Here is a 27,593-nt window from a genome sequence, read left to right on the forward strand (position 1 = left end):
CGAGGGCGGATAAACCTTCCTTCCCCCCCCCCCCCCCCCCCCCGGTGCCTGTCACCCCGGGCGGGCGGGGCCGCTTCCGCTTCCGCGGGCGGGTTGGGGTTCCGGGGGCGGGGCCGCGCTCCGGTTCCGGTTCCGGCGGGGCCGGCGGCATGGCGCGGAGCACCCTCTCCTCCCGCTTCCGCCGCCTCGACATCGACCAGTACGACGAGAACCGGTTCGTGGAGGAGCCGGAGGAGGCGGCGGCGGCCGAGCCCGACGCCGGCCCCGAGGTGGAGGCGCTGCTGAGGCAGTATCCTTTGGGGGGGGGGGGGGCCCCGAGCGCACCCCCGGCCCGGGGAGGGGGGGCCCCGGGGGGCGGGCGGCGGGGCCGGGCCGGTTCGAGTCCTTGACCGCTGGACCGCAGAGGGGACGCGCTCCGAGCGTTCCACAGCGCCCTGCGCAGCTCTCCCGCCCACGCCAGGAGCCAGGCGATGAAGGTAACCGCGCTCCCCGCGGCCCGGCCCCCCCCCCGGTCGCCCCCCGCCTCCCCCGTGATTCTCCCCCCCCCTTGTCTCCGCAGGAGCAGGCCCAGGGGACGATGCTCAAAGTCCTCACGTCTTTTAAAAGCAGCGAAATAGAGCAAGCAGTGAATTCCTTAGACAGAAACGGCGTTGACTTGTTAATGAAGTACATTTATAAAGGATTTGAAAAGCCAACAGAAAATAGCAGTGCAATATTACTCCAGTGGCACGAAAAGGTACGTGTTTGGTGACCCCTCGTCTGCTTCCCCCGAGAGCCCCTGCAAGAGGAGGGGGCTCATCCCCGAGGAGCACAGGGACTGGCTTCTCCCTCTGTCTTTGGTCTCTTTGAGCTTCTTGCCTGTATTTCAAACCTTACTCCCAGCCGGGGGGGAGCGGTGAGACTCGTGGCAGGGCAGCGAAGGAGGGAGCTCCGCGTCCAGCCAGGGCTTTTGTAGCCGAGAACGCGGCCGAGGGCTGCGCGGGCTGGCGCGGGGCTGGCAGTTTTGTCAGCCCGGTGCTGCTAGCCGCGTACGTGACACGGCTGAGTAACAACAGGGTTTAGCAAACCGGTTTGGTTTGTCCGGGAGAGGCTTCCGAGATCTCCAGAGAGATTCCCCTGGGCTCCCGAGTGGTCGTCTCGTGTTTCTGCGAAACGCGGGGTGGGAGGTGGGGGGGTGGGGTGTGATCCTCAGCGGCTGCTGAGCGCGGAGCAGCTGCTGGCCAGGCAGGAATCCAAGAGAAACCTGCCCCGGCCGCGGGGGCTTGAGCCGCAGCGCTGCCCGGCAGTGCTCCTCCCAGGAAAAACGATCCCGAGGAACGCTGCAGCTCCCTGCAGCCTCCCGCTAGTGCCGCTGCCCTTGTCACGAGTGCAGGGTTTTTTTTTTTTTCCTGTGATACACAAAGGCAGAACTTGTGTGGGGTGACTCCAGCTGCCACCGGCTCTGCAGAACCTTGACGGGAGGAAGAGGGAATTTCTCAGGACAGCAAACACCACGTTTCTGCTTTGGTTTTCTTTCTTTTTTTTTTTTTTTTTTTTTCCCCTCTTGTTCTTTTCACTGGCGACTGTTCTCAGGTAAGCACAGGTGGGTGCTCCCAGCGCCTAACGTTACACAACACCACCCTGACTGGAAAGGTGACCGTGCTCGCAGCGTGTAGGCGCATGTGAAGCATCTCGTCCTCTTCCTTTGGAAAGGAACCAGGCAGGTCTGCAGTCGGCTGGGCAGGGCTCAAAGCCTCCTCGTGTTCTGCCCTTCGGCACTCGCGGGGAGGCGAGGGGCCGGCCGGGCGGCCGTGCCGGTCTGTCCCCGGGGAAGCGCTGGCGCCTCGGCGACGCTGGCCCGCGCGGGCGCTGCTCCGGCTGAGCGCCCGGCGCTCTCCCTTTCCTCACGACAGCGAGGTGCCTCGTCCTGTCGGTCGTTGTGCTCGTTTCGTACACTGCAACACCCAGCAGGCTGTCTCTGAGTTCTGTCTGCGAAGCAAACGCGCTGCCTTTTAAGCAGTCAGCTTTAATATTTATTTTTTCATAATAATCACGTCCGTCGGCTTCTAGACTTTAGGATGCGTTATTTACATCGAGGGATGCAAATGAGACTGAAATGAGCCTTTTCTCCTTTCCCATTCGGGATAGGAGAGGTGAGACGCTCTGCATCATCAGTAACATGCCACACTGGTATCCTCTGGATCCAAAAGATGGTTAGACTTTGGAGAATCTAATTTTCCCTTCAGATTTTGCGGTGCCTGAGTTACTAAGTGACTGTGTTCGGTGTCGTCTGCCCTTTGGTTGCTTGGTTCTTGTCTCACGGAGCACATTTGTAGAGCATTACTGTCTATGTACTGCAGTAATCCGAGTCAAAGATGACCCTCATCTGTATTTACAGAGGGGAAGTGAGGCACAAGCTTCCCAAGATGGGAAGGAGCAAAGGTCTGAGTTCAGGTCTGAGCCCCCCCACTGGCCTTTTAACTTTTAATCGGCCCAAGGCACTGGGAACACACCGGGGCTGGAGCGTGGGGCTTGGCCCCGGGGGAGGAGGAGGCACCGGCCGAGGCGGAACAGCCCCACAAGTGCAGCTCCTGTCCCGAGCGGCGGTGGGGGCCCGGGCTGCGCGAGGCCACACAGGGTCACCCCGGAAATCTGGCACCGCCTGGCACTGTGTAGTACCCAAATGAAATGACTTACAATGCCTTTACTGTCCGCACGTGCTAGAGAAAATGTAGATTTTTCACCAGTTAATCTTTTTGAAGATTTGAGAGCAAAAAAGGGGTAGAGCGAGGTGGAACAGCCCAACCCGCCAGTGTGTGCAAAGTAAGTTTTTGGAGAAGAGCCCCAGACTCTTCTGTTGTTAAACACTTGTTTGTTCTTCTAAAGATGCTTTTTGCGTGTGCCGCAGCGGGTGGCTCGCATGATGCGGGGACTGTGTAACCTCTCTCCTTTCCCGCCCCACAGGCACTAGCAGTAGGTGGACTGGGCTCCATAGTAAGAGTTCTCACAGCAAGAAAGACTGTTTAAAAGACTATTAACTGGAGCCAAGACAACGCTCAGTTCTGGACTTGGAAGAAGGAATTAGCTGACGTGACACTGGTCCCTCCTTATTAGAGATTGCAATCTACTGAAATACTATGGAAACCTCCTCTTGGAATGCTTTTAACCTTAAAGGTGGGGGAAGAGTATTCCTGCATATTCTGACTATCAAGTACAGGAGCCAAGACATTCTCCTGATCCCTTCTTTAAAAGGCAGAGAGAAGGCACGGCACGCTCCTGCCTCCTGTTACTGTAAGTGAACAGGTATTTTCAGATGCTGCTTTATCCGAGTGTGGTGAGCCAAGATCCCGCGTGTGCTGCTGATTTGAGAGGGAGCTGTGTCCTGGGCAGGTGCCAGATCCGACAGCCTACGGGCGGGAGGAGTGCTTATTAGAATGGCCAAGGGATGAGCTGGACTAAGGGGTTGGTTTCAATGTAAAGTGCCTGCTGCATCAATAAAGTTCTTGGATCACGAGTTAAGTATTTTTCACTAAATTCCAAGTCTGACACTTACTCAAAAGCAGGCCAGCATTATACCGCTTCTAAGCTAAGTGTTCACCTTTGTATGAAGCGTAGAATTTGTCCTCACGTGGACCTATGTTACCTGTAGACAGCAAGACCAAGCTCAGCTATTCCAATCACGGCATGGAAGATGCAGTAAATACAATATCTAATCACCTGTGGTTTGAGTTTTAGATTCGTGTCCATCCTAGAAAGTCAAGAAAATACTTCAGAAGTTACTGTTTAGGTATTAGTGGATCCTCACCTGGTGGAGGACTGCAGCAGGGCAGCAGCAGCTGCTGGGTGCCAGTCGGCGCGCGCAGGTGGTTGAGCCCTGATGTGCCCAGGACCAAGGACCCAACTGCTCCCACCCTCGCAGCCCCCCGCCAGCTCTGCTCAGGGCTGCCCTGCCCCCTCCCCTTGCGTTTTTATCAGCTGCCAAAAGTGCAGCTGCAGCAGCAGCCGCTGGCCCTGGCCAGAAGCGCTCTGCATTCCTCCTAACAGCCCCGTGAGACAGACAGGCCTTAATTACAGAGCTGACACACCCATTCTCCCGGGGGCAGAAGGTGGGGTTTGTTTCATTGCTTTGCAATTCTCTCTCCATTTTAAATAGCTACAGCAGCCCCCCCCCCCCCCCCCGGAGATCACCAGAACTATAAAGAGAAAGAAATCAGGATGAGGGTTTTGATCCAAAATGTATTGCACCACAAATTTCATAGTGTTTCATAATACAATCCATATTTACAGCAGAGAAGGAAAGAAGTCCAATGGCCATAGAAAGGATTATGTATACCACTGTTCTTATACAAGGGAAAGTGCATTAGCTTTTTAATATATGTATACACACCATTCTTGCTCTGACATCTAAAGAAAATTCAACACTTACACTAGCTTGTGGTAAGTTGATCCTGTATGAGCTTTGGGATCTTAAACTGAAGTTGTGTTAGACTATATATTCACGCAAGATTTTATTTTGTCACTCTCTACTCCAGGCTGGCTGTACTGCTTTTCTTACTGTTCAGCAGTAACCTTTCAAGCCAGGATCAACATAAACCGATTAGTCATTCAGCAGGCATCAGCGGGAGTAGAGGGAATCCTGTCCCCTGGCCTCGGGTCCCACAGAAATAGTTCTACAGGGAAAGACCTTGGAAAATAAAATCTTCCCAGAACCAGTAGGGTTATCCTGCCCCCGCTTTGTTTCAGTAGAGAAACAATTGACACAAATCTACTTTTTGATTGTCTATTTTCATACGAGAGCAGAGTTGTGCTCCTCCCACAAACTTCTCCAGGCTATCGTTAAGTGCCATCGATCAGGTTACTAAAGACTGGACAAGCTTTAGTGTACTAAAAAAATCCTGCTGGTTTTCTTAACTTCAAATAAATATAACCTAGCTGTAAACTGAGGCGTGTCACTTGTGCCAGAGTACTGCGAGTACCTGTGTCTGGTACCCAGGGAGGCCAGCTCGGGTACAGATTTGCAGCACAGTCACCGCTCTGGTGACCGACCTCAGGGGGGAGGACACTCAGCTTTCCCGGGGCCCGAGTGCGCAGCTCGCGTGCGGTAACTCTGCATCTCGGCTGCCACCACGAAGGTCGTTCAGACCCTGTTAGCAAAGCAAAGTTAAAAACCTGAACAGTCACTGCATCTCCACTAGAGGACAGATCGCATTTGCTCGAATGGATTTCATAAAAAGCATCGTTAGTAACACAAACCTCATCGTAAGAGGATTACCAGAGCTACAGCCTGCTCACTGAACGCCACGCACGTGGAGTTCTTTGAAAATACATTCCATTTTTAAGAAGCCAGACTGACTGCTGCTTCCCATTTCCACCTACATTTCGCAGTGGTTTTAGTAACTATGAGCAAAATTGTGCTTCCACTTTGTGAGGCAAGTGCCACCTTGGTCCCCTTAAGGGGAAAAGAAAGCGAGCTGCTGAAACCAAGATTTATTCATTAAGAGTTGAGGGCTTTGTTTTTGAGGGCAAAATTCATGAGCAGCATTTCTTTTGTAGTTAGGACACAGTTAACAGCCCACTACACGTTCATAACAGTTTTTAAGCATCAGAATTTGAAGTACAGAAAACCACAACCAAAGAGGCAGATACTGGCTCTGAAGATTTGTTGCAAGCAGACTTGGAAGCAAAAAAAATAAAAGTCAAATTGTTTAGTACCAATATTCTTCACCCTTTGTCACTAGATTATTATTATTTTATTTTTCTTAAATAAAAGGTATTCTCAGTGTGACTTTACAATACCTGGAACTCAGCTTTAAAAATTTAAAATGGTTTACTACCCCTTCTTCCCAATGCTAACAACCTATGGTACACGCTAATAGATTAGTTTTAAAGGCGACTGAGTATTAGGTACTATAATTAAGACCATTTAAAATATTATTTTTCTTTAAGAAAAGTAAAATCAGACAACTCTAAAGTTGTGCTCTCAAATTAAATAATCATCATCAACATGCAGCCTTCAGGACTGCAGGCCAGGATAGATGCACCTTAAATTACACAGTGATATGAAAAAACGCGAACTATTAGTTATGTCAGTATAACAAGGCAAGGCAGATTTCTTTTTTGGTTAAAGCTCCTGCTCCTGTTCTTTGAAAGGCTTTTCAAACCGTCAAAACTCAGTACAGTGCTGCCAACATCTTTTTTTTTCATTGCTTGCTTTCCACAGCGAGACAAGGAAGCTTTACTGTGCCTGGAGTTACTCAACTCTGGCACTCTTAACACAAGCTGGAGTCGCCACCATAACAGATGCACGTGTTAGAAGCTTGAACTGCCAGCACCGGTATTAGTGAGGTGAACATTACCCTTTGGTGCCAAGGAAACGAGACCGATGAGCGCAAGGAGCTGACTACCACTCAGAGACCATCGGGGCCGAGGCCCCCAATCCAACCCGCAAGGGGCGTTTCAGTTTGTAGTGAAAACTTCTCCTTGCACAGTATTAGTTTTGTAAACAGTGTCAAAAGTTCTTGTACAAAATACTGCAATGACAGTGATTAAGACACACCTGAATTAGTGTGTTCAGCGTTCTTTTCACAGAAAAAAGTGGCTAGATGCTGACTGCCCGTTTTCAGGTTCCCTTAAGGCCACAATGTCCTTGGGCTTGAGATAGACGGCCGGATACTGCCCTTAGGAGATGGCTTTGACCCAAACCATGACATCTAGGACAAGAAAGCACAACACACATTATGCTAGGTTCACACTTGTAAGAAGTTGAAGATCTGAAAGAGTGTAATACACAGGCGTCTCCCCATCATTTGATGGAAAGAACTGTTTGTAAAACAGAACGCTAGACACTTCAGACTGAAGAAGCAGTGTCACCCAACCCAGTCTGAAGAAACAGCATCCATTTTCCACAAGTGAAGATGACTGAAGATTACACTTGCATATATTCCTTTAAAATAAGGACGGACTACAACTCTGCAGTCATTTGAACACAGGACCCTCAGTCAGTCTAGTACTGAACTGTTCCCTGGAGAAGATGGTGAGGAAATCTTCAGCTGCAACCGCCTGCGGACTGAACACGTCCAGCCTAGGGCAGAGACGAATGCAGGCGGCGGAAGGAACCGAGGCAGCACTCGTCCATGACCATTCACTAATAACCACACAGCCAGGGCCAGGCAGATCCTCCACGCGAAGCACAGACAGATGGAGGTGTCTAAGCCCAACACCAAAACGACAAACCAAGAATTCGGCTTCCTGCTTTTAAACATTTGACTACTCCAGCAAGGAGCTTCCAGCTCCCCTCACGGACTGAGGCTGCTGGGCAGAGCTGTGCTGTCACTCCTCCTCTGCAGCGCTGGAAAGTCACTAGTCACTATTTCCCTCACTGAAAGCACAATTTCCAACATGTAACGTGATTAGCTAACATTTTAATAATAAATTGCATTTGTTATTGTAGCTAACATTTGGAAAAGGTACTTTTCATGATCTCCCAGCAACTAGGAACTTTCACTCCATCTGCTGCGAGTCTCATTAAAGACTGCAAGTGGAACAGAACCCTTACCTTGTACTCCAGAGTTTCTTTAAGCATGTTTTCCTCCTCTTGTGAAAAATTCAGTAACACAGATACAGCTTTAATTAGATGGAATGCCTGAAAGAAACCACAGTATTTTGTCAGCTATGACGCTCTCAGGCTCCACATTCTGGACTATGGGGCAGCACAGTTTTTCTGTAGGTTTGAGAACAGACTTTTTAGTTACAGCTGGGAAGAGCAGACCAGCAGTGTTCCATTATCCCCAGTCCCAACAGACTGGGATGGCCTGAATCTTATTTCTTCTGTTTGTGTTTCCTGGCTTTCTATTTTAAAGAATGGGTTTGCATATTTTGGGGAAAGAAGATAGATGGGGAGCCTAGTAAGTCAGAATAAAGAAGGTTGGCTCCTGTGGTGTTCTAGTTTTTTTTAACCTTTGAAAAGTTGATCAGACCAGACTGTAGGCAGGAAAGAATCATGCTGTTTTAAATACACACTTAAGTACATTAACTCTATAGTACTAATATTCTAAATGGGGCACACAATACACAGTTAGTAAAGGAGTCAAGCACTCAGGATACCATGGAGTTGCACAATTATTTCTCAATCTTACCCAGTGACTTGCAATTAAGCACAGAATACTGTTGGCATGTCTTTTTTACCTTTGACTTCCTTGACACAATATGGAGAACGTGAAGGAGCTCCAACTGCACAAGGAATTACCACCTAGAGACCAACAGCAAGTGGTTTATGTCTTTCTCTTCATTTTTTTTTGCTCTTAAATGTACATCCACTCTAACTGCATCCTCCACATGCTTTTTAGAGTGGTGCAGGGGGATGTCTCAAAGCTTGAGACCTTTAGCTTCCAGACATAACTACCTCTTAAAAATTCACACTTCCCTTTCATTTAGTTTACAATGAACTGTACTTCCAAACATATCGCTGTTTGCTATTTTGCTTCATTGTGCTGAATCAGTCAACAACTTTTAAAGTGTAGAAGTATGGAATTGGCCTAGAATTGTCCTTAGCAGGTAACAGGTGGCAGTTTCTACAGAAAGACTTAGAAAGAGAAGGTAAGTGTATATCTTTACCTCAGACTCCCGGCAGGACATGAATTTTAGTACAACATGTTTAAGATATTCAAAGTTTATCTCCCTTGAGTCATTTAAATCAGAGTTGTTTGTGACAGTCACAGAAGCATTAGGCACTTCAGAATTTGCTTTTTCACGTACTTCAGGTATCTCACTGTCAGGCCTTATTTTCTAGAAGAAAAAGAGAAGGACACTGTAGACTGTCAGCTTGACACCGGGAGAGGATCCTGGTCCAAGACACCTAACGCAGAGGGCTTGTATCCACAGGGCAGGTACAACCTGGGCACCAACAGGACAAGCTCCTCATCCTTCACAGGATCGCAGCAGAGAAGTGTCTTCACCCCTCCCTAGGCTCCGGGACAGAAGCAGAAGCTAGTTGCTGTTAGCATTACATGTACGTTACCCAAACCAGCATGGAATTGGGTCCATGGTGGAAACTATCACCTGGTAATTTTTTTTAACCATTAACCTGCTCTGTGCCTTTCAAACATGGGCTTTCTCCAAAACTGTTGTGAGGCTCAGAAGAAAAATAACAATTTTTAAACCTCTTATTTTTTTTTTAAAATAGAAGAATTTTTTCTTGGAGAGGAAAACTACTGTAAGAGGGATTATAGGGGAGCTTTCCCTGGGGCAGGTATCACTCCCATGGTAAAACTTAGCTGAATGGCAGCTAAGTAGCAAACAAACCTCAGTTGTTCCCTCTACAGAAATGTATTAAATGCCCAAGATTACCAAACACACAGAGTCTTCTGTAGCTAAAATTTTCTGTTGCAAGGGCTGAGTGGCGATGGCTACCCGTCACACCATCCATTCAACAAATGATCCAGAATAACGTACTTCCTTAATTTAAGGGTTTACTGGTCTGCCTGCAAGCACAAGAAAACTGCAGACATCCCTCATAAAAAAACCTACACTCTGGCTCACAGTCAAAGCCTTTGGAATTAGTAGTGCAAGTAACTGCCAGTAAGTGCTAGCTGAAGAGACTGAAAAAAACATAACCCTTACCAACTCTTTCTGGAGTGTTTTCTTGAGTTCTGTCATTCTTTGCTGTAGCTGCTTTATCATCTGTAAGCACAGCAAAGGACAGTGTTAATGCAGTATTCCTTGTGAGGACACATTTTGACCCACAGGTATCTGGAAAAACCCATGACAAACAAGTGTAATGAATGAAACAATCATTTAACAATGCTGACAGCTCTGAAGAAGCAACCTCAATGTCTTGCCTTTCTAGCTGCACACATTAGCAGGCACATGATGGCACAGTGGAAGTGAACTGAATTCACACAAAAGGGCTCTGCAGGAAAGCTGTAAACTGTATCATTTGGTGCATCTTTCCTCCAAAATAGATAAGGATTCCTACAATGCTGGCTGCAGTTTTTATCCACTGTTGCTAGATCCTTGTACAATCCAGAGGGGGAAAAAAAAAAATTATTCACAAAATACTGGATTCAAATTGGATCATTTTGGTAAGTCTGTCCTCTTAAGGCTGCAGTATGGGCAGCACCAATTATTCAGCTTCCTAATTAAAAGCAGAAAAACTAACAGCTGTTTCTGCTGTTTCTTTTCACCTTATTTTTCTCAGCAATTTGCTGTTCCAGCTCTCTATTATCCTTCTGAAGTTGAATGACGTCTGCAGCTGCTACCTCTCCATTCTGTTCCACCCCATGGTTCTCTGGAGAATGAAAGTGCTTGTTGTTCAAGGCTCTCATTGATTCCTCTAGTTCTGAAACCTATAAAAATTCAAAGAGTGAATTGGAGAGATATCGTGACATTTACAGCCCATGAACACTCCCCTCAGGGAGAAAGTGAGACTTCTTGGTTGTTTTTTGCTGGTGGTCGTTGCTTTTTTAAACCAGAAAGCAGTAATGGCAATCTAGTTGGCTACATCTCTCACTGGCCTGCTTATTACTTCTGGGTCTCTGTCTCATTGGTTTCACAATGGTTCTTTCAAGACATTTTATGAATCAAATAAAATAAGGGGTTATCTTTCACAAACCAGTCACAGATTTGACAAGAAACAGCTTTCTTTAGGAAAACAGGAACAACAAATAATGGTAATCTACAGTGCTGGTGTTTCAGGTCACGTGCAAAGAGTGAGTGACCAGCTCCAAGGACGTATCACCAGGCGTGACAGAACTGGGGGTCTCTTGCAAACCTGCTTGTTTTCCTGAGAAGTCTGAGCAGATCACATTTGCAACTGCACTTACATGTTTCTCATGTTCCCTGGCCAAGAGGCACTCCTGGATCTGCAACTTCAATTCATCAACTTCCTTTCTTGCCATTTCTTCTTTCTCCAGGGCTTGGCTATTACTTGCCTCTATGTCAGTCTGCAGCTGACGCATTTGCAGCAAGACAGCTTCATGATCTGAGAAAGGAGAGACCTGCTTAGTATCAGTCTACTGAATCAAATGGGAGTTTCCAATTATGTTTGTCATATGAAGCAAGTTACAGTGACAGTAAATCCTGACCTTTTTGCCTTGCTCTGTCATGAAGACAGAAAGACAGTGGAATTTAAGCCACCCAAGCTCACATGCGTGTTTTTGCAAAGGAGCAGCCCAGCTGAAAGTCAGGGTGATTTTACCACTTAATTACCAATTAGACCTGCTCTAAAAGATCCCCACCAGAAGTCTGTGTGACTCGTGCTGTGACTGCACAGGAACACTCGGGGCTGAGCTGGGAGTGGCTCGCTGGCACAAACGGCTGCCGACACGCGGCGGTGGTGCAACACCCGGCTGCCGTTTTGTTCCCTTTCTAAATAATGGCAACACACAAGAGAAATGCACCGGGGTTAGGAACTGAACGAAGACAACTGCACTTCATTTTTTAGTATGACTGTGCAATATCAGTTTGCAGCTGCTCTTTAAGAATGTAAATAATCTTTCAAGCTAGGGCGGTTTGTAAAGTGGTGCAATGAAGTAGCAGCTTTTGATCCGTATAATTCATGTTTTGTCCAAAACAGTTACTTACAAAAAGTACAGCGCCATTTGCCATTTTATGGAGTATAAACGTAAGACTTTAATTTTAAAAAGTGGCTTTGTTTTTAAGGACGCAGTAGAGAGACCGACCAATTGTTACTGAAGGATACAAGATTCTGAAAATTCTAATAGGTTAAATATGTAAGAGAAATCTAGAATTATTACAGTCTATCAGGCAAGTCCCAAACCAGAGACTGTAGTTCGATAAAGCTATCTGGGATACAGTAAGCTCGTTTGCTCTAACCTTGACTGAGTTGGTTTAGTTCTTCCTTCTGTTTTAGAAGCATAACAGATTTTTCATCAATCAGCTGCTCTTTTTCCTTTATTAAGGAAGCCAGATGTGAAACCTTCAAAGCAGGCAAACAAACAAACCGAAGTCATTAAAGATACAAAAACAGAAGAGGACATTAAAAGATTTCAACATATCTCAGAGGTTCAGAATTTATTTTTTTTTGTGGGAAGGACTGGAGGAGAATTCTTGTATCAGTGACAAAGGCAGTGGCTGGTATCTGCAACTGGCAGGGGCTGCCCGAGTCTGTGCTAGGCAATACAGCACCTCGAAAAAGCGGTTTGTGCAGCATTAGTGTTACAGATGGTGCTGTGTGGATGTCTGACCTATCCAGAGACTCACAGAAGGCATCACCTCTGCAATGCTGACCTCATTAAAAACCACTGAGGTCAGTGTGCTGTAGGGGCTCCACCACCCTTCTCTTCTGATACGCCCCGGGCCACAATTCCCGATGGCCTCGTGACCAGCAGGTGGCAGCTGTGAAACAGCCGCAGGGCAAAACCAGAGGTGGCCTTACACCCCTTTTTCTTACAGCTGGACCAAGCAAGCACAGATCTACAGCAGTCCCAGCAGAATAAAGAAACCAAATGATGGGACTAAATTCAGTCAAACTTGCTCAGCTGGCAGTTCCTAGCTTAAGCAAACACAAGCTCAGATTATCCACCACAACCATTTTTAATAAAAGAGTAGCAAACCAAGACCGCCTAGAATTTACATCTGGTTACTGGATATAATCCCCTCCCTACAAGGCAATTTACAATTTTAGAGCTGCTGTGCTTCAGATGGACAAAGATAGGATATAAGCACTGAAAGAACGACAAGAGAATGAATGGGTTTCTTTAAAAATCACCTGCCAACTCATCAATGGCCCAGGACTGCTGGCCCAGTAGGACTATGCACCATCTTACAGATTTAAAGGGCCCTGAAATACCAGTCACCTTCATTCTGAGCTACTACCTGGTCTTCCTTTCAGCTGTTGATATTCAACTCCCAAGCCTTGCTACAATTCTTAAGCCACAAACTTATGAATATCCCTAGCTTTGCAGTCAGCAGCAGTTTACGTTCTTCCAATGGCGCAATTCACCTAAGTTGATTACATTCTTATGTTGGCATTTATACAGACACCCTGAAGTTTCAAGTTTACTGAGGCAACCACTGCTGTCTTGCACGCTAAGGATATGATTCTGATTAATGTTCCTGCCTGTTATGATAATTAAGTCCAAACCTATTCTGGTCTGTGCAAGGTAGGGAGCACCCAAACATATTCTAGACTGTGGGTATTAGCCAACCTGCTGTTGTAATTCTTCTCTCTGTTTTCGTGTTTCTTCCAATGCTTTGGCAATTTCAATGCTGACAGTCTCTCTGCTGCTCAATTCATTCTGCAAACCAAAAGTAATTCAGAGGTTACTTGAGACAACTAAAATTAAGTCAGTCTCTCGTCTTTAAACCCAAATCTATCACCAGCTAGAACCTATGGGTGTTCTGACACACCATGGTTTACTCTTCCAAATGAGAGTTACTGTTTTGTTTTACTGCACTGCAGATAGCATATCTGCATATGTAAGAGCAACACAGAACTGATGTAAGAGGCCAAACATATCCAATGCTAAAAAGATCTTTTAGCTTGAAGTCTGCAATACAAACAAGTAGCTCCTTCCTACAACTGACCTTTCTTCCAACTATGCATCTAAGAGTAGCTACAGAAAAAAATTTTCAACAATCTAAAATTACAGTCAAAAGACTGAGCTGTAAATACCTAACCAACTTAAGTTTTTAACTCGTTTTGAATGCTATGAGTGGAATTTGATGTTGAGCTATTCTGTATTCATTACTGCTAACAGGATTTAAAAGCTCTTCGTGCCTGACAATACAGGAATGTGTTATTTCTGCCTGATTTAGGCAGACCCAAGCATTCTGTTTCAGAAAGGATCAGCCATTTGTAGTAACACTCCTCACATGCCTATCTACTGAGTACCAAAGATGATTTCCAGCTGTAAGCACATGCAACCTGAATGTAACTTCACTCCAAGTACTGAGAACGCAATACACTTTGCCATTAACTGTTTCTCAAACTTGGCTCTGCATTTAACCAATGTCACTAATCAGTTAAGCCCTTACCTTCAGCCTGTTCAATTCAGACTCTTGTTTTTTTAAAGAACTCTCATACTCTTCTTTGCTTCCATTAAGATTTTCATTTTCCTTTTCCAGCTGGCTCTGTAAAATAAAGATTGCTTAAATACTAAGTACAATTATTCTAATGCTTTGTTTAAACAATTAAACACATCAAATGCTTTGTTCATATTTAGTTTCTCAAAGTATGAGATCTTCTAATGCTAGGAGCACTGAATAAGAACATTCAGACGACATGCAAGGTCTGCAAGCTGCGTTAACGTCATTTTCTGAAGACTCACATGGCCCACTGAGCAGTTTCTGTACTTACAATCTTGTGCTGAGTAGCTGTTTTATCAAATTCCCAAGCTGTTTCAAGAGCAGCAATTTGAGACTCCAGCCCAGTAACTTTCTGATCATACTGATGTTTCTCACTTAAAATCTGTTGCTGTAGTTTACTTCTTTCATCCTCTAGATCAGTTTGCTTAAGAGAAACGAAGAACACTGCGTTAATAAAACGGTATTTTGAAGCTCTGACCAGAATTCGACACCATTCCATGAGACGTATACTCAAACTGAAGCAACACTATTCCTTTGGTAGCAGTGTCATGTACTCATATACAGACACTAGTTTAGGAGATAAACAGCAATAAAACACTTGTATAACGAAACAAACCCAAAGTGAGTGTGTCTGGAGATGCTGAAGACTGAGCTGCTACTGGTCAGTGAAACAGCATGCAGGATACTCACCAACTTCTGGTTCTTCACATCCTGCTCAGCAGCTGCTTCTTCCCTCTTTTTCAATGCTTCTGTTGCAATCTGTAGTTTTTGTTCCAGTTCTTTATTCTAAAATACAACCATACGTTAAATTCCTTATCCATTGGCATCTACATTATTAGAAAAAACATACAGAATGTGGGATGACCTAGTAAGGGAAGGTAAACATTAAAACCTACTTGACACATGCTGCTTTTAAAAACTCTTCACCACACCACTACCCCCCAGCAATGCTTGCACTTCAGCTATTTGTTTCTTAGGATAGGGAAGATACGTATGAAAACTCTTACTTCATAACCTCTAGGCCCCTTCTCCACCACTGAAGGTGAGGAGATGACCAGAGACATTGATCATTCAGACTTCCCTTTCAACAGTAAACATGACGTGCAGTCCCACCTTTGGCTGAGAGCACAAGTGGGGTGAGGGGAGGAGGTATGGGGCATCAAGAAGCTGGAAACAGTCGGAATTTGTAGGGAGGTAACAACACACTTACCTGTGCTTCCAACCAGTTCACAGTCTCAGTGTGATGCGTTCTGTCTGTCAGTACCTGCTGCCTGGTTTCCTCCAGTTTCTGCTCAAGAGTAGCTTTCTGGAAATTATGTCGAGATGATGAACAGGAAGAAGGATGGACAAAGAGACAAGGTTTTTTTAGTGAAGATTTTTCTTTTTATTTCATTAATAAGGTCAAACTAAACTGGATCAGTTATTTTGATGTGCAATACAGCTTTGCTCTTGGGAACTAGCAAGTTTGATGCTACTGCATAGGGTCTCCATAGATCATGCTGCCCTGGGGATGACATCATTAAGAATGGGAAATTCACTGGCACCCTGTCACAATCCAGATGTAAACTCTAATCAGCAGCTAAGTCATAATTTTCTAACCCAGGCCAAGTTTAAGGGATCATAAAAAAGGTTTTTTTTAAAGCTTAATGTCTCCTGCATCACACAAATACAGAAAGAAGGCAAAACATTTGTTTCTTATGTTGGTTACTTTCCAAAATGTTTTACTACCCCTACACAGACTTTAAAGTGGCTCAAGTTTACTAAGCCAAGTTCTTTTATCGTAGCAACATAAAGTTCATGTGTCTTGTAGGCAAGCCTGACCAAGGAAAAGCATACCTTCCCTTGCTTCCCCAAGACTCAGCTGGGGAAACATTGCTCCAAGCTGATTCTGAACAGGAGCATCAGTGCTTGAGAAAGAGATTGAGAAGTAATGAGAGAAAGAGCATCAACCAAAGCTAAGTTATTTCTGTTTTCAGCTGTTTAACACTTCTGAGGCTCAAGCTTTCAACAGATTCACAAACAGAATGTTTTATATGTGCAAAACCAGTTCCCTTCCCTGTCCCAATGCTTTGCAAGTCATGATAATAGAAGATGAAGAACAAGGAAAAGTGTTCACTCTTCTCTGTGAAGATTAACCAATAAAGCTCTCAAGTTTTTCCACCTCCTGTGGGGATGTTAAAAAGCTGCTCTTTTGCTTCTAAGCAGTCAGATGTATTGCCTAAACAGACAATGCAGGAAGACCAGTAAAAACATCTGTGCAATATCTACATGAACAGGCCCAACACAGGTCACCTACACAATCCTGTCCAGCATAGTCAGCGTGCCAATATACACTGAAGGGACAAATGTGGCTGCCTTACATCACCACGTATTTTTGACATGTGCAAGAAGTAATGCACACTAAAAAAACGATCTCACTAAGAGTGCACTTTTAAGCAGTCTATAAACGTATAATTACCTCTTTGAGTAGCTCCTGCACATGTTCATCCCCTGACAGATTTCTTTCTAGCTTTTTTTCCAAGGAAGACACTTTTTCCTGCAGCTGTTCAGTAAGTTTATTCCTCTCAGCAACTTCAAGAGTCATCTGTGAGAACAAGAAATGACGGAATCTTTTTTGTAGTGAAGCTTTCAGCTAATCCATTGTGGTCTGATTTTTAAAAGTGCCATTAGAAAGAGAAAAGTCCTATCTGAAAAGACAATATAATGCTAAATGCTTTCTAGACACCAAATTTCAAACTCAGTGCTTTACCCAAATGAACACCTTCACACCAGCCAACAGCAGATGCATCCGAAAACACTTAACCTTTTGCTTGTGTTGTCCATATTCCAACTTCAGATTCATGCTCCACCTGTAACATTTCCAGTTTCTTCTCACAACCAGAACTGAAGAGGGTCCCAATACGGAGAGTCGGCCGAGTAACGACAATCATCCTGATGCGGCGACATGTCGTCCCCCTTCACTGCCCGAATCGCTGGGTTATATCCTTTGCACAGCAAGCACCCGCTGTTCACACGCCCCACACCCCTCAATTATTGGTCATGAGCAACTTATCACACACCCAAAGGGAAACTGTGACAGGCAAGCATCTTGCGGTTTGCTGCATACTTGTGCTTAGCGTAGCCAGATACATAGCTGGGAAAATTCCTCATTTATCTTTACTCAACAGATACAGTTCCTCACAACACAGCCCTTCAAGGTCATTCTCATAACACAGCTGTTGTTAGCAGTCTGATCTCAGGCCTGGATTGTCCAAACCTTGCAACAAAATATCGTGGCCATTCTCCGTCAGAAATTCTTCTACATATCCCCCTTTTTCTCTTTGGACAATCCAGACTTGATTCATGACCTTTGTCAGCCCTTTTCGTATTCATGAAATACAAAGACAGACAGCTAAAAATATAAGCAGTCAGTAAATAAGCAAGTGAAGGCCTTCTTTTAATAAGCTAGCTAACCATCCACTGATTACAAGACATTGCTGTGGTTGCTGATTTAAATCAAGTGTTAGAAACACATCGTATCCTGTTGACCCAAAACCTGTGTCTCCTCGAATGTTGGAAGGACCATTCAGAAGTGATTGATGCAAGGGATGTTTTGACTCTAAAGCAACAATTTGAGTAGTTTTACTACCTTTTGGAACGGTTACTGGTGGTTGTAATGCATATGCCATAATTTGGATTTGACCTGTGTAATCCGCATCAATGACACCAGGGAGCACAACAACACCTTGCTTTCCCGTGGACGACTGACCAATTAATAACCCACCCATTGGGGAATCTCTAGAAAACAAAGGTCCATATGCTGTGGTTGGTATAAGTGTCACAGAAGTACTGGTTAATGTGGTCTCTACTGCTGTTGCCACATCCACTCCGAGGCTTCCTGGGGTCTCTGGTGTGTGGTCGAGTAGGAAACCTGGGGGGTTGAGACCTGGACTTGTGTTGTCGCGTGAGGTCCCTTCGCGCTGCGCCTGCCGTTTCCCGACTTTCTGCAGGCCACAGTTGCATGAGTGTCTGTATTGCAGGTATGGCACCAAACAGGCTTGGTGCATCTACGTTTCCAATGACCTGTCTCACCACAATAGAACGTGCCCGTGGTCTGACTGCTTTTAGCCAGCTGCCTCATTGGCCGCCCTCCCCTACTTCTCAACGCAGCAGCCATCGCCGTTAATGCTCGATGAAAAGTTTCCTTCATGGCTGCCTAGAAAGCTGCAGCTTGGTTCGAGTGCTCAGCCCGAGATGTTAACAGCAACATGTCACCTACCCCCGATCCTTGTGGGAGTGTGGCTATTAGGTGCTTGGTGGTTGCATTACTACTGTCAAAAGCTAGTGCGCGGAACAACTGTGTCTGCATGCCCCCAGCGAGTTCCGGAGCATCTTTCAACGCCGCATGGAGTCGGTCGACGAATTGGCTAAATGGTTCAGTGGCCCCTGTCGCACCGTTACATACGATGGTGCTTTCTTCTTATCTGGTACCACTAACAATGCACGATGAGCCAAGGATTGTGACTGCTGGTGGACCGGAGTCGGCAGAGCTAATTGGGTGGCTGTTGTCAAATACTGTCCATCCCCAATTAGCATCTGAGCTGTCACTCCATATAGTGCATCTCCCTGTTGTCGGGGTACACTGGTTTCTGCTACCGCTAGTCTCTTCCACTCGCTTTCCCACAGCAAAAATTGTGATGGTGATAGAAGCAGTGATGCTATCTGCTTACCATTATTTGGACATAAAACATCAGCCGTAAAAATGAACTGTATAATGTTTCTCGCTGCCTCAGATCGTAGCCCATAAGTGGTCACAGTTTGTTTGGCCTGGTTCAAGATCTTCCAATCGTGGGGTTCCCAATCAGGTCCCCCATTCGTTGTCACTACCGGGCAGGCCAACGCCCCAGCAGCATGCCAGTCCCCTTCTAACAAGGCACCCCGAATCACCCCACTCCATCGGGGCTGAGCTAAAAGCGGAGCTGGTTCTGGTGAGGGTGACGGGCGCGGGTATGGCGGGGCTGCCGGCAGCGCTTCCTCTTCTTGTAGTTGTAAATGCAGAGTTCTGTTCTGTAGCTCAACTGCTGTAATTTTCATTCAAGCTCTCGGACTCTGTCCCTGTCCCTTACCGGTGTGTGACCCTGGTGCTTTAATTGGGACACAGCCGCCGTTTTTCTCTCCGACTCAGACGCTGACGCGCCGTCAGGGGCGGAACCATCCGAAGGGGGGGGGGGGGGAGGCGGGCGGAGTTTGGGGCGGCACGCCGCTCCCCCCTGGCGGGAGGGGTCAGGTGGGCCCGCCTCCTCGGCGGGGAGAGGCGCTGCTTCCGGGTTGTTGCCAGGCGCTGCACCGCGTTCCGCGGGCACTGCCCCCTGTCCCCCCGCGCCGCCTGATTCCTCTGCCGCTTCTTGCGCGGTGGAGCAAACAGGAACACTTGGTGACATGTCCTTAATAGAGCGGAGCTGCTGATTAACCCCGAAGAAGGTGGCTAATCGTGACGGACGGTTGGTTTCGGCAGGGACCGGTGGGGATGGTACAGCGCCGACAGCCACCACAGCAGCAGCGGCTACTTTCTGTTCTGCTGGCATCTCCCTCAGAGCTTTTATGATCGTTCGCCAGACCACCCCTTGCTGTCGTGCTTCACTGCCTTTACTGCCTCCAGTGATGGTCTCGTCCCACAATAAATCACCTACTTCGCACCATTCTTGCTCGCTGAATATCAACGAAGCATCGCTCATTCTTTCCCTTTTCTTTGCCCACTTCACTAAGTCACGGACATCTCCTTTTACTTTTTCACCTCTCTTAGAGAGCATACTAAGAAGCAGTCCTATTGCCGTGTCAAGTTCCATCACGGTCTTACCTCCTGGCAAGGGTCAGTCGGCCAGCTGACTTGGTTGCCCGCGTCTCCTTTTTGCGGCAATTCACTTGCTCGCCACTCTCCAGCTCCCAAATCGAAAGTTCATTCGATGCTGCGGTGCCTTCGATCCATATTTAAACGTCCAACTTCAGAGGCTATCCAGCGTCCTAGTCAATCTGAGGGTCCCTGTTCGGGCGCCAGATGAAGAGGGTCCCAATACGGAGAGTGGCCCAAGTAACGACAATCACCCTGATGCAGCTACGTGTCGTCCCCCTTCACTGCCCGAATCGCTGGGTTATATCCTTTGCACAGCAAGCACCCGCTGTTCACACGCCCCACACCCCTCAATTATTGGTCATAAGCAACTTATCACACACCCAAAGGGAAACTGTGACAGGCAAGCATCTTGCGGTTTGCTGCATACTTGCGCTTAGCGTAGCCAGATACATAGCTGGGAAAATTCCTCATTTATCTTTACTCAACAGATACAGTTCCTCACAACACAGCCCTTCAAGGTCATTCTCATAACACAGCTGTTGTTAGCAGTCTGATCTCAGGCCTGGATTGTCCAAACCTTGCAACAAAATATCGTGGCCATTCTCCGTCAGAAATTCTACACAGAAACAGCAACTTGAGCCTAAAAATTTTGAGAAATTACTTGCTTTGAAACCTAGATTTCTAAACACACGTGATATGTAATCTAACTTCTGCAGATAAGCAGCTCTTCGAATCAAATCTCACTTTAACTCAAACTTACGTTTTGCAAGTCTACAGAAAGCTGCTGAATGACAGTTTGTAGCTCCTGTTCTCTTAACTCCAGAGCAGTGATCTTGTTTTCTGCATTTGTCTCAGCTGTCATTAGTTCATCTCTTCACAAAAAGAGAATAAAAAAAAAATGACATACTATTCCAGGAAAATAATCTTTAGCAGATAGAAGTGACAGTTAAGCATTCAAACTACGAAAAGAAATCATAGCAAGCTTACAAAGCCCTAAACAAGTACTAGGTTAATTGGCTTGAAAAGAAATATAAACTTGGCATTTACATCCACATCAGCATACCAGAAGCAATTATTCAGTCACCTCACTACATCTATAAACTCTTCCAAAAAGACGTAACTGGGCGTGAAGGAAAAGTATGGGGGAAATGCACCCACTGCTCCTCACGGAACACTGTGTCCGTACCTCTGCGCCTCGAGCTCCAAGCACTGCTGCTGCAACTCCTCAAGATCTTTCCTCAGGCCCAAGGACTCGTTGCTTGCATCCTGAAGCACCTCTTTAGTGTGGGTTAGTTCTTGAGTGCATGCCTCTAGTTCCTGCTCTGTTTTTCTCAGAGATTCTTCCTTTTTCAAAAGCTGAGTATTAGAATGTTATTTTTGACAATACAGATGACCTGGTAATACTGATAAAGCCTTCTCACTGAAACTTGTCTTTTTTATTAAGTTATGAGCCGAATTAGAAATAATAAATAACTCCCAGAAAAGTCACTGTTGACACGAGCTATGTAATACTGTATGCATGTACCTACTGTTAGGATTTTGACACTGACCAACACAAGCATAAAGGATAAAAAAATTACTGCAGAGCTACCACTAACTTGGTATTCTGACAGTAGTTTTAGGAAAGACAAAAATACATTTAAAATAATCAGTTCTTACCATGTGCTTAACTTTGGCAATTTCCTGCTGTTGGAAGCCCTCCAGTTCATCAATTTCATCTCTTTTTTGAAAAAGGTTCAAACTCCGCTCCCTCATTTCTTGTAACTGCATTTCAAGCATTTTTTTTTCCTGATAAACCAACAAAAACAAAAAGAATCCAAGAATATCTGTATGCTCATTTCAAGTCAATTGGATTTCAATTAAACTCTCTGGGAAAGGAATCTTGTCTTGCAGCTATAAGGTGCTCTGATGGTGCTACATGGGGAACTGGAAACTCTTCCACATTCACGTTGCGGCAGGCAATGTAGAGCAAATTACTGAACTTCCAAAAATCTCAAAAAAAAAATCCGTATTGGTTACAATGCAGCCAATGATCACCTAACTGAACTCTTAAAAATGGACAGCAAATGGTAGCATCTCTCATGTGATCATAATCAGAGATACTTTAAATTAGACTAAGCTAAACAGCTGGAACAACTACAAGACTGAAATCCTGTATTAAAAAAATCCCTACCAAATAGTTTCTCTTATTAGACCTCAGACAAAGTTGCTACCTCCTTCTGCATCCCAGCTGCCTCCCCTGTAATAACGGAAACTATTATTCCACCTTACAGAAGCACACCTTTCTCATCACAACCCATCATTCTCGACTTCCCCAATGAAAAGTAAGTCCAGAAATATCTCCTGAAGCATTGAGGCTGGTAACAAAAGCAAATGTTTGGCCTTTTGCACTGAACAAAGATCAAATAATAAAAAGAGCTAACCCCAGTTGAGGTGCAGGCTGGTGTTTACAAACACACACACATATATTAAGGAAAAAAAAAAAAAAAACAAACCCAAAACAAACCACCAAAAAACTCCAAAGGTCAATTACCTTTTCAACTTGACGCAGTTTTTCCATCCACTCCTGAACAAGAAAGAAAGGAGAAAAAAAATCAACATCAATTTGTAGACTTCCAAGGACAGCAATTATGGTTTAAAAAAAAAAAAAAAAAAGAATTTGTAGTGTTAACAGAGATAGTAGGTTGTGTTAAGGATTAAAAAAAATAATCTGCAAAAGAAAAGTAACAGCTAGTGTTTTAATATATAAAGGCTGAGGAATCATTTATGCTACCGGAAGACATAAGCTTTAAGCAAGTAAAACAAAATAAAAGCGACAACAGGTCTCCTGCAATAGCATCTTACCAAACACAGTGCAAGCTTAACCTTTCATTAGAAATTGTTGTGGGCTCTTTTTAAGAACAGTTGGAACAATGACAAGTCCTACCCCATTTCTGGCATTTGAACTTAATACTCCCTTCTCTCCTCAACATTCGCGCACTAAGCATACACAATGCCGAGCAACCATTCTAATTAATGGCAACACCTGCTTAAAGCATGAAGGACACACACTCAGATTTCCAGTCAGTCAAAAGTCGAGTTGTTCAAGCTGTGTTACCTGGTCCTTTTTTTCTAAGGCCAAAGCCATTCCTTCAGCCATCTTGGCTCGACTGGCCTGGTGAGCTTCATTCTGCTCCTGAAACTTCCTCATGGAGGCTATCAACAGAGAATCACCAGCTATATTAAAAACTCACCTTTTGAAATAGCTTCTCAATTTTCTATATGTCATTTATAACTTCAAGGAGCAGCTTCTACAAGTAATTAGCCCCATCTTGACTCTCTACCACTAATGCTGTGCCACTTCTTACCTCACACTGCTTGCACATTGGACAAATGCCAGAAATAACAGAAGATATAATTACTGTTCCTCACTGCATTATCACAAAGCTGTACATTTCTAAAAAAGTCTCTCCTGCATGTCAGCCCCAAATCTGGCAAAAGAAGTATAACAACTACTTTGTTCAACAGCCAACACACTACTGCTTTTTACGCTGTAAATAAGGCAAGAATTTGTGTTCTAATTCTTTGCAACCGAGAGGTGTGGTTTGAAAGGAAATGATTAAAACACCCGTACATCAAACCCATTTCCTTCCAAACATAGAATTTTTCAACTTAAAAAAAAAAAAACAAACCAAACAAAAAAGAAAAGTACGTACAATCCTGATGTTTTTCTAACGCATTTTCAAGCTTCTCTTTTATCTTCTGCAAGTTTCGGATCTGATCAGCATAATCTTGTGTGAGGAGGGAGAAGCACAGACCAGGAATGAACAGACATTGAGGAAGGAAATTTTAAGAAAAAAAAAAAAAAGAAAAAAAAAAAAAAAAGGAAAAAGGATGAGTGGAAAATGACAATGATTTTCTCAATCAGAAAATCATTCCTGCTGAGAAAAACTTGGGTGACCATCACAATGAACACAAGCAATAGTTCTGTACTGTCCATAGGGTAAATGGTTGGTGCAAACAGGAGGACCTGTCCTAGGTGTGCGAGTTACACAAAACCAGGCAGTACCAGAGAATGAAGAACTACCCCACTTTTTACTTCATTCAAGAACAGTGATCTATTTAACCCTGTTAAGGAAAGGTCTTTCTCACTGGGGCATGCGAGGGTGGGACAATTCACAGGCGCTCGCATCCCCGTTCCACACTGCTCGTTGTCCAAGCCACGCAGTACCTCTGAGGCTGAGCCCTGACCAGGGCTCCCACGCGGCTAAACCTCACACTCTTACCACTGCTGAACAGACAAGGCAGGCAGATCCAAAAAAACAAAACAAAATACACACACCTTGAAGAAGTTTCTGTACAATGAAGAGAGGATTTACTTACTGATTAAGCTGCTTGCACGAGTCTCCTGATACTTAAAGTTTCCCTCTCTCGTACTAAACCCAACCAGCACTTCTAAGTTTACCTGATGCACGCAGGTGAGCGCTTTGCCCTTTCAAACTGCAATGTGAAATCACTTTTGAATCCTGGATTTCCCTGACTGAACAGGAGCCTCATAAGTCTCCAGAATAAATGGAAATAATCCTGAGCTGGCTATAACCTGTTCTTATTTTCCAAGGCCTTCTATGAGCTTTGGGAAGCAGCAACATAACAGTTTAGCCTAGTCTCTGATCCACTCCATACAACAGGGATGGAAAGCAGTGTCAGAGCAGAGCCCTTACTAGAGCTTTACAGAACCAGCTACTATCTTAGAAAGCAAAAAAAGTCTCAAGACTGTTTTATGATGAATCCTTTGCTTTTTCTTCATTTCAAAGTTCACTTCTTTAAGGATGGCACTGGATTACTGTCAACATCAGAAAGCTTAGATCCTAAGAGAAGCAAACCATTACGTACACAAAATAAGTAAAATGTGTCATGAAATCAGCAGAAAAGAGTCAGTTGTCTTTATAAAAAAATCAGTTAACTGGAAGCTACCTTGATGACTGTCAGTAGGGTTCTTATGAATCAATTTTTAAAAAAACCTAAACCCATGTATTTTTAATAAATTAAAGCACTTAAGTTCAAAGGAAAGTATCTTTAAAGTAATAGGGTTTTTTATGTATCAAGACACATACCAGACAGCTTGACCTCCAGCTTTCTTATTTGTTCATTTCTTCTGAACAACTGGGATGAAAGGTCCTCTCTAGAGCTGCTTCCATCAGAAGCCTTGGTAGAAAAACAACACTCATATAACTTATAAAATTTAGAAAAAGTGATCCTGCCATATACAAACTCTACGATAATAAACACTATCCCACCTAGCAATAATGCTTCAGTTTTTCACGTAAAGGGGGAAGTTGTACTAGCACAGCAAAATGTGTAAAAAATGCTGAGGAAGAAAAACAGTAAGGGCTTAAATAGTCAGCTCTGCAACACTGGCCTGTTCCATGAAATACAATGCTTTTAAAAGAAGCTATAGCTGAAAACTATTTGTTCAACCTGATCACTGAGGAGATGGTATAACAGGACGGATAAAGTGGGGGGAAAAATTCAGGCTCTACAGTACAGGTTTCAGGATGGGTCAAAACGAAAGTCTTTTGAAAAACTAAGTAAAGAGAAAAGAAACAGGAACACTCCTCATGAGGGACAAGCTGGCCCGAGAACCAGTGCAGCAGTCTGTCCATGCAATGCTCTCTCCATGCAAAATCCACTGCATGACCGACTGACATTACAAGACTCTCTGGGTTTTTTTTTTCCTCCATAAAAATCAACATTAAGAGCAGTTGAATATTGCTAAAACAACTAATTCTAGGAGGTTTTCTGAAAACTACTGAAGACTTCAGTCACCATCGTTATTTGTTTCCTGTTCTCCAAACTTGCAAGACAGTAAATGAAATTTCTACTTGAGAATTTATGCGCAAAAAAATTTCAGAAATACACAAGACCAATAGATTTCCACTGTAAATTATATTTAAACATTAGGGGCTCCAACTTTCTGCTTAAGAGAACTGGAATTTCAGCTGAGCTTCACAAAAATGAGTTAAAACTCAACTGTGTAAATAACTTCTCCATTTTGCAGACAGCAAAACAGAAGGATAAAGCGACTTGCTGCAATACAGCAAGTGCTGTTGGCTCCAACAGTGGTGAGACGGTGTCTTAATCCAGGTTTTCAAATATATGATAGCCATCAAGGGGCAGAGGTGCCAGAGCATTACAGGGTTTCATTTAACCCATACGGTCCTGGAATTATACTGCTTGCTTAAGCAACACTTAAGAAAATTTAAATGAAACATTGGAGAAACTGCAATAGTTTTGCATGCAACAAAAATGCACACATGTACTTGGCAGCGACATAAATAATGTATTTGAGTAGAAGGAGCACCAGGAAGCCAAGACGTAAATGCAGGTCCACAGCAAGATGACTAACCAGTATCTGGGTTGCTCTCCTACTGCTTCAGTAATTAATTTTACAAACAGGTATCTTACACATTACTACAGCTTTATTCAATATTTTAAATCTGTTTAACAATGTTCTATACTGACATAGCTTTGTAACTCACGTTTACATGGGAATATAAGCCTCCTGGTAACTACTATGGTTAACATACAAACATTTTCTCCTCAGTATTCTTCCCTGTGCAGGGGGGGAGGCGCTGGCCCAGGGTGCCCAGAGCGGCTGTGGCTGCCCCCTCCCTGGAAGGGTTCAAGGCCAGGTTGGACGGGGCTGGGAGCCCCCTGGGCTGGGGGAAGGGGGCCCTGCCCGGGGCAGGGGGTGCCACTGGGGGGGCTTTAAGGGCTCTTCCAACCCAAACCAGGCTGTTATTCCATGATTTAAGTTTATTCAAGCTACTAATTCATTTACGCATTAAGACCTACACCTACAAAGACACCACAATACATATTCAACTCACAGACTAAAGTGTTTGTCTGTAAAGACCTAATAAAAATGCTGTAAAAGAAATCTAAATTCAAAGCAAGGTGTGACTCACAAAGTCATCTCCGGAGTCCGCTCCCACCGACGTGATCGACTCCTTACTGACAGACCTGGGTATCCTGGCAGCTCCCCCTGGTCTGGGAGCAATAGCTGCCTCTTCTGCGAGCTTCTTCTTCAATTTCGCAAACATTTTACTGTTCTACAGCACTGAAATATCCAGGTGCTTTGAAACGCCACTACTGTCAATAGGTTTAATACACTGACACCGTTTAAAGCTTCCAGATGTGGAGATTTAATTCTGTGCCTCATCCACTGTTTTACTGCATTTCTTGTTCCATTAAAGCCTTCATAGCCTAACAGCACCTGCGAATTAAAGAAATATGGTTTCCACAGTAAAAATTTCTACCTGCGTTAAACATTTAAAGAGAATAACTATGCCTTTTAATATCACACCCGTTATAAAACGCTAAGAAAACAGTCGTCCGCAGCATAACCCTTTAAAAATCCCCCAAGCAACCCGACCCGAGGGGCGAGAGCGTTCACCCCGCGCCGGCGGGGGGTGGCGGCAGCCCGGCCCCCTCCCAAGGCCGAAGGAAGTTGGGGGCCGGCCGGTCCCCGCTAGGCCGGACCCCCCCGGGCAGGCCGGCCCGCGGCCGCCGCTCTGCGCTGAGGCATCCGAGGAGCCGCAGCCCCAGCCCCGTCCCGGTCCCCGACCCCGTCGCCGTCCCCGTCCCCCGCCGCCCTCACCGCCCACGGCCGGGCCTGGCCGGGACCCTGCGGCCGCCGCCGCCCCGGAAGCGCCGCGCAGGCCGGAAGCGCCGCGCGCCGCTGCGCAGGCGCGGTGGG

The 27,593-nt window shown here is 45.2% G+C and overlaps 2 protein-coding genes across 7 annotated transcripts; one reads left to right on the forward strand and one right to left on the reverse strand.

The window, feature by feature from the left end:
- The first annotated feature begins 102 nt into the window (after nucleotides 1-102).
- On the forward strand, nucleotides 103-3,493 carry ARPC5L (actin related protein 2/3 complex subunit 5 like). Its single transcript, XM_042786684.1, has 4 exons — nucleotides 103-289; nucleotides 404-476; nucleotides 560-736; nucleotides 2,944-3,493. Exons 1-4 carry the CDS (start codon nucleotides 150-152, stop codon nucleotides 3,004-3,006), a joined length of 453 nt encoding a protein of 150 aa, XP_042642618.1. The 5' UTR covers nucleotides 103-149; the 3' UTR covers nucleotides 3,007-3,493.
- A 702-nt stretch (nucleotides 3,494-4,195) lies between these two features.
- Nucleotides 4,196-27,556, reverse strand: GOLGA1 (golgin A1). Of its 6 annotated transcripts, none has more exons than XR_006164769.1 (22): nucleotides 26,803-27,263; nucleotides 24,949-25,039; nucleotides 23,551-23,625; nucleotides 22,953-23,050; nucleotides 22,389-22,421; nucleotides 21,515-21,643; nucleotides 21,042-21,211; nucleotides 20,616-20,727; nucleotides 16,484-16,609; nucleotides 15,236-15,331; nucleotides 14,716-14,811; nucleotides 14,297-14,449; nucleotides 13,975-14,070; nucleotides 13,146-13,235; nucleotides 11,812-11,914; nucleotides 10,800-10,957; nucleotides 10,161-10,322; nucleotides 9,598-9,657; nucleotides 8,593-8,763; nucleotides 7,535-7,621; nucleotides 6,536-6,689; nucleotides 4,196-5,123 (listed from the first exon to the last, which is right to left on the reverse strand). XR_006164769.1 is itself a non-coding variant. In XM_042786679.1 (22 exons), the coding sequence occupies exons 2-22, from the start codon at nucleotides 26,935-26,937 to the stop codon at nucleotides 6,609-6,611; spliced, it is 2,322 nt and encodes a 773-aa protein (XP_042642613.1). In that variant the 5' UTR covers nucleotides 26,938-27,110; nucleotides 27,495-27,556; the 3' UTR covers nucleotides 4,196-6,608. The 6 variants fall into 6 exon arrangements, 5 of the variants coding, with proteins under 5 accessions (XP_042642613.1, XP_042642614.1, XP_042642615.1 ...); XM_042786679.1 differs by adding an exon at nucleotides 27,495-27,556 and having other exon boundaries at nucleotides 4,196-6,689; nucleotides 26,803-27,110; XM_042786680.1 differs by adding an exon at nucleotides 27,270-27,434 and having other exon boundaries at nucleotides 4,196-6,689; nucleotides 26,803-27,110.
- Nucleotides 27,557-27,593: the final 37 nt, after the last annotated feature.

Source organism: Tyto alba, unplaced genomic scaffold, assembly GCF_018691265.1.
Source record: "Tyto alba isolate M040663 unplaced genomic scaffold, T.alba_DEE_v4.0 Super-Scaffold_11, whole genome shotgun sequence".
Classification (NCBI taxonomy): domain Eukaryota; kingdom Metazoa; phylum Chordata; class Aves; order Strigiformes; family Tytonidae; genus Tyto; species Tyto alba.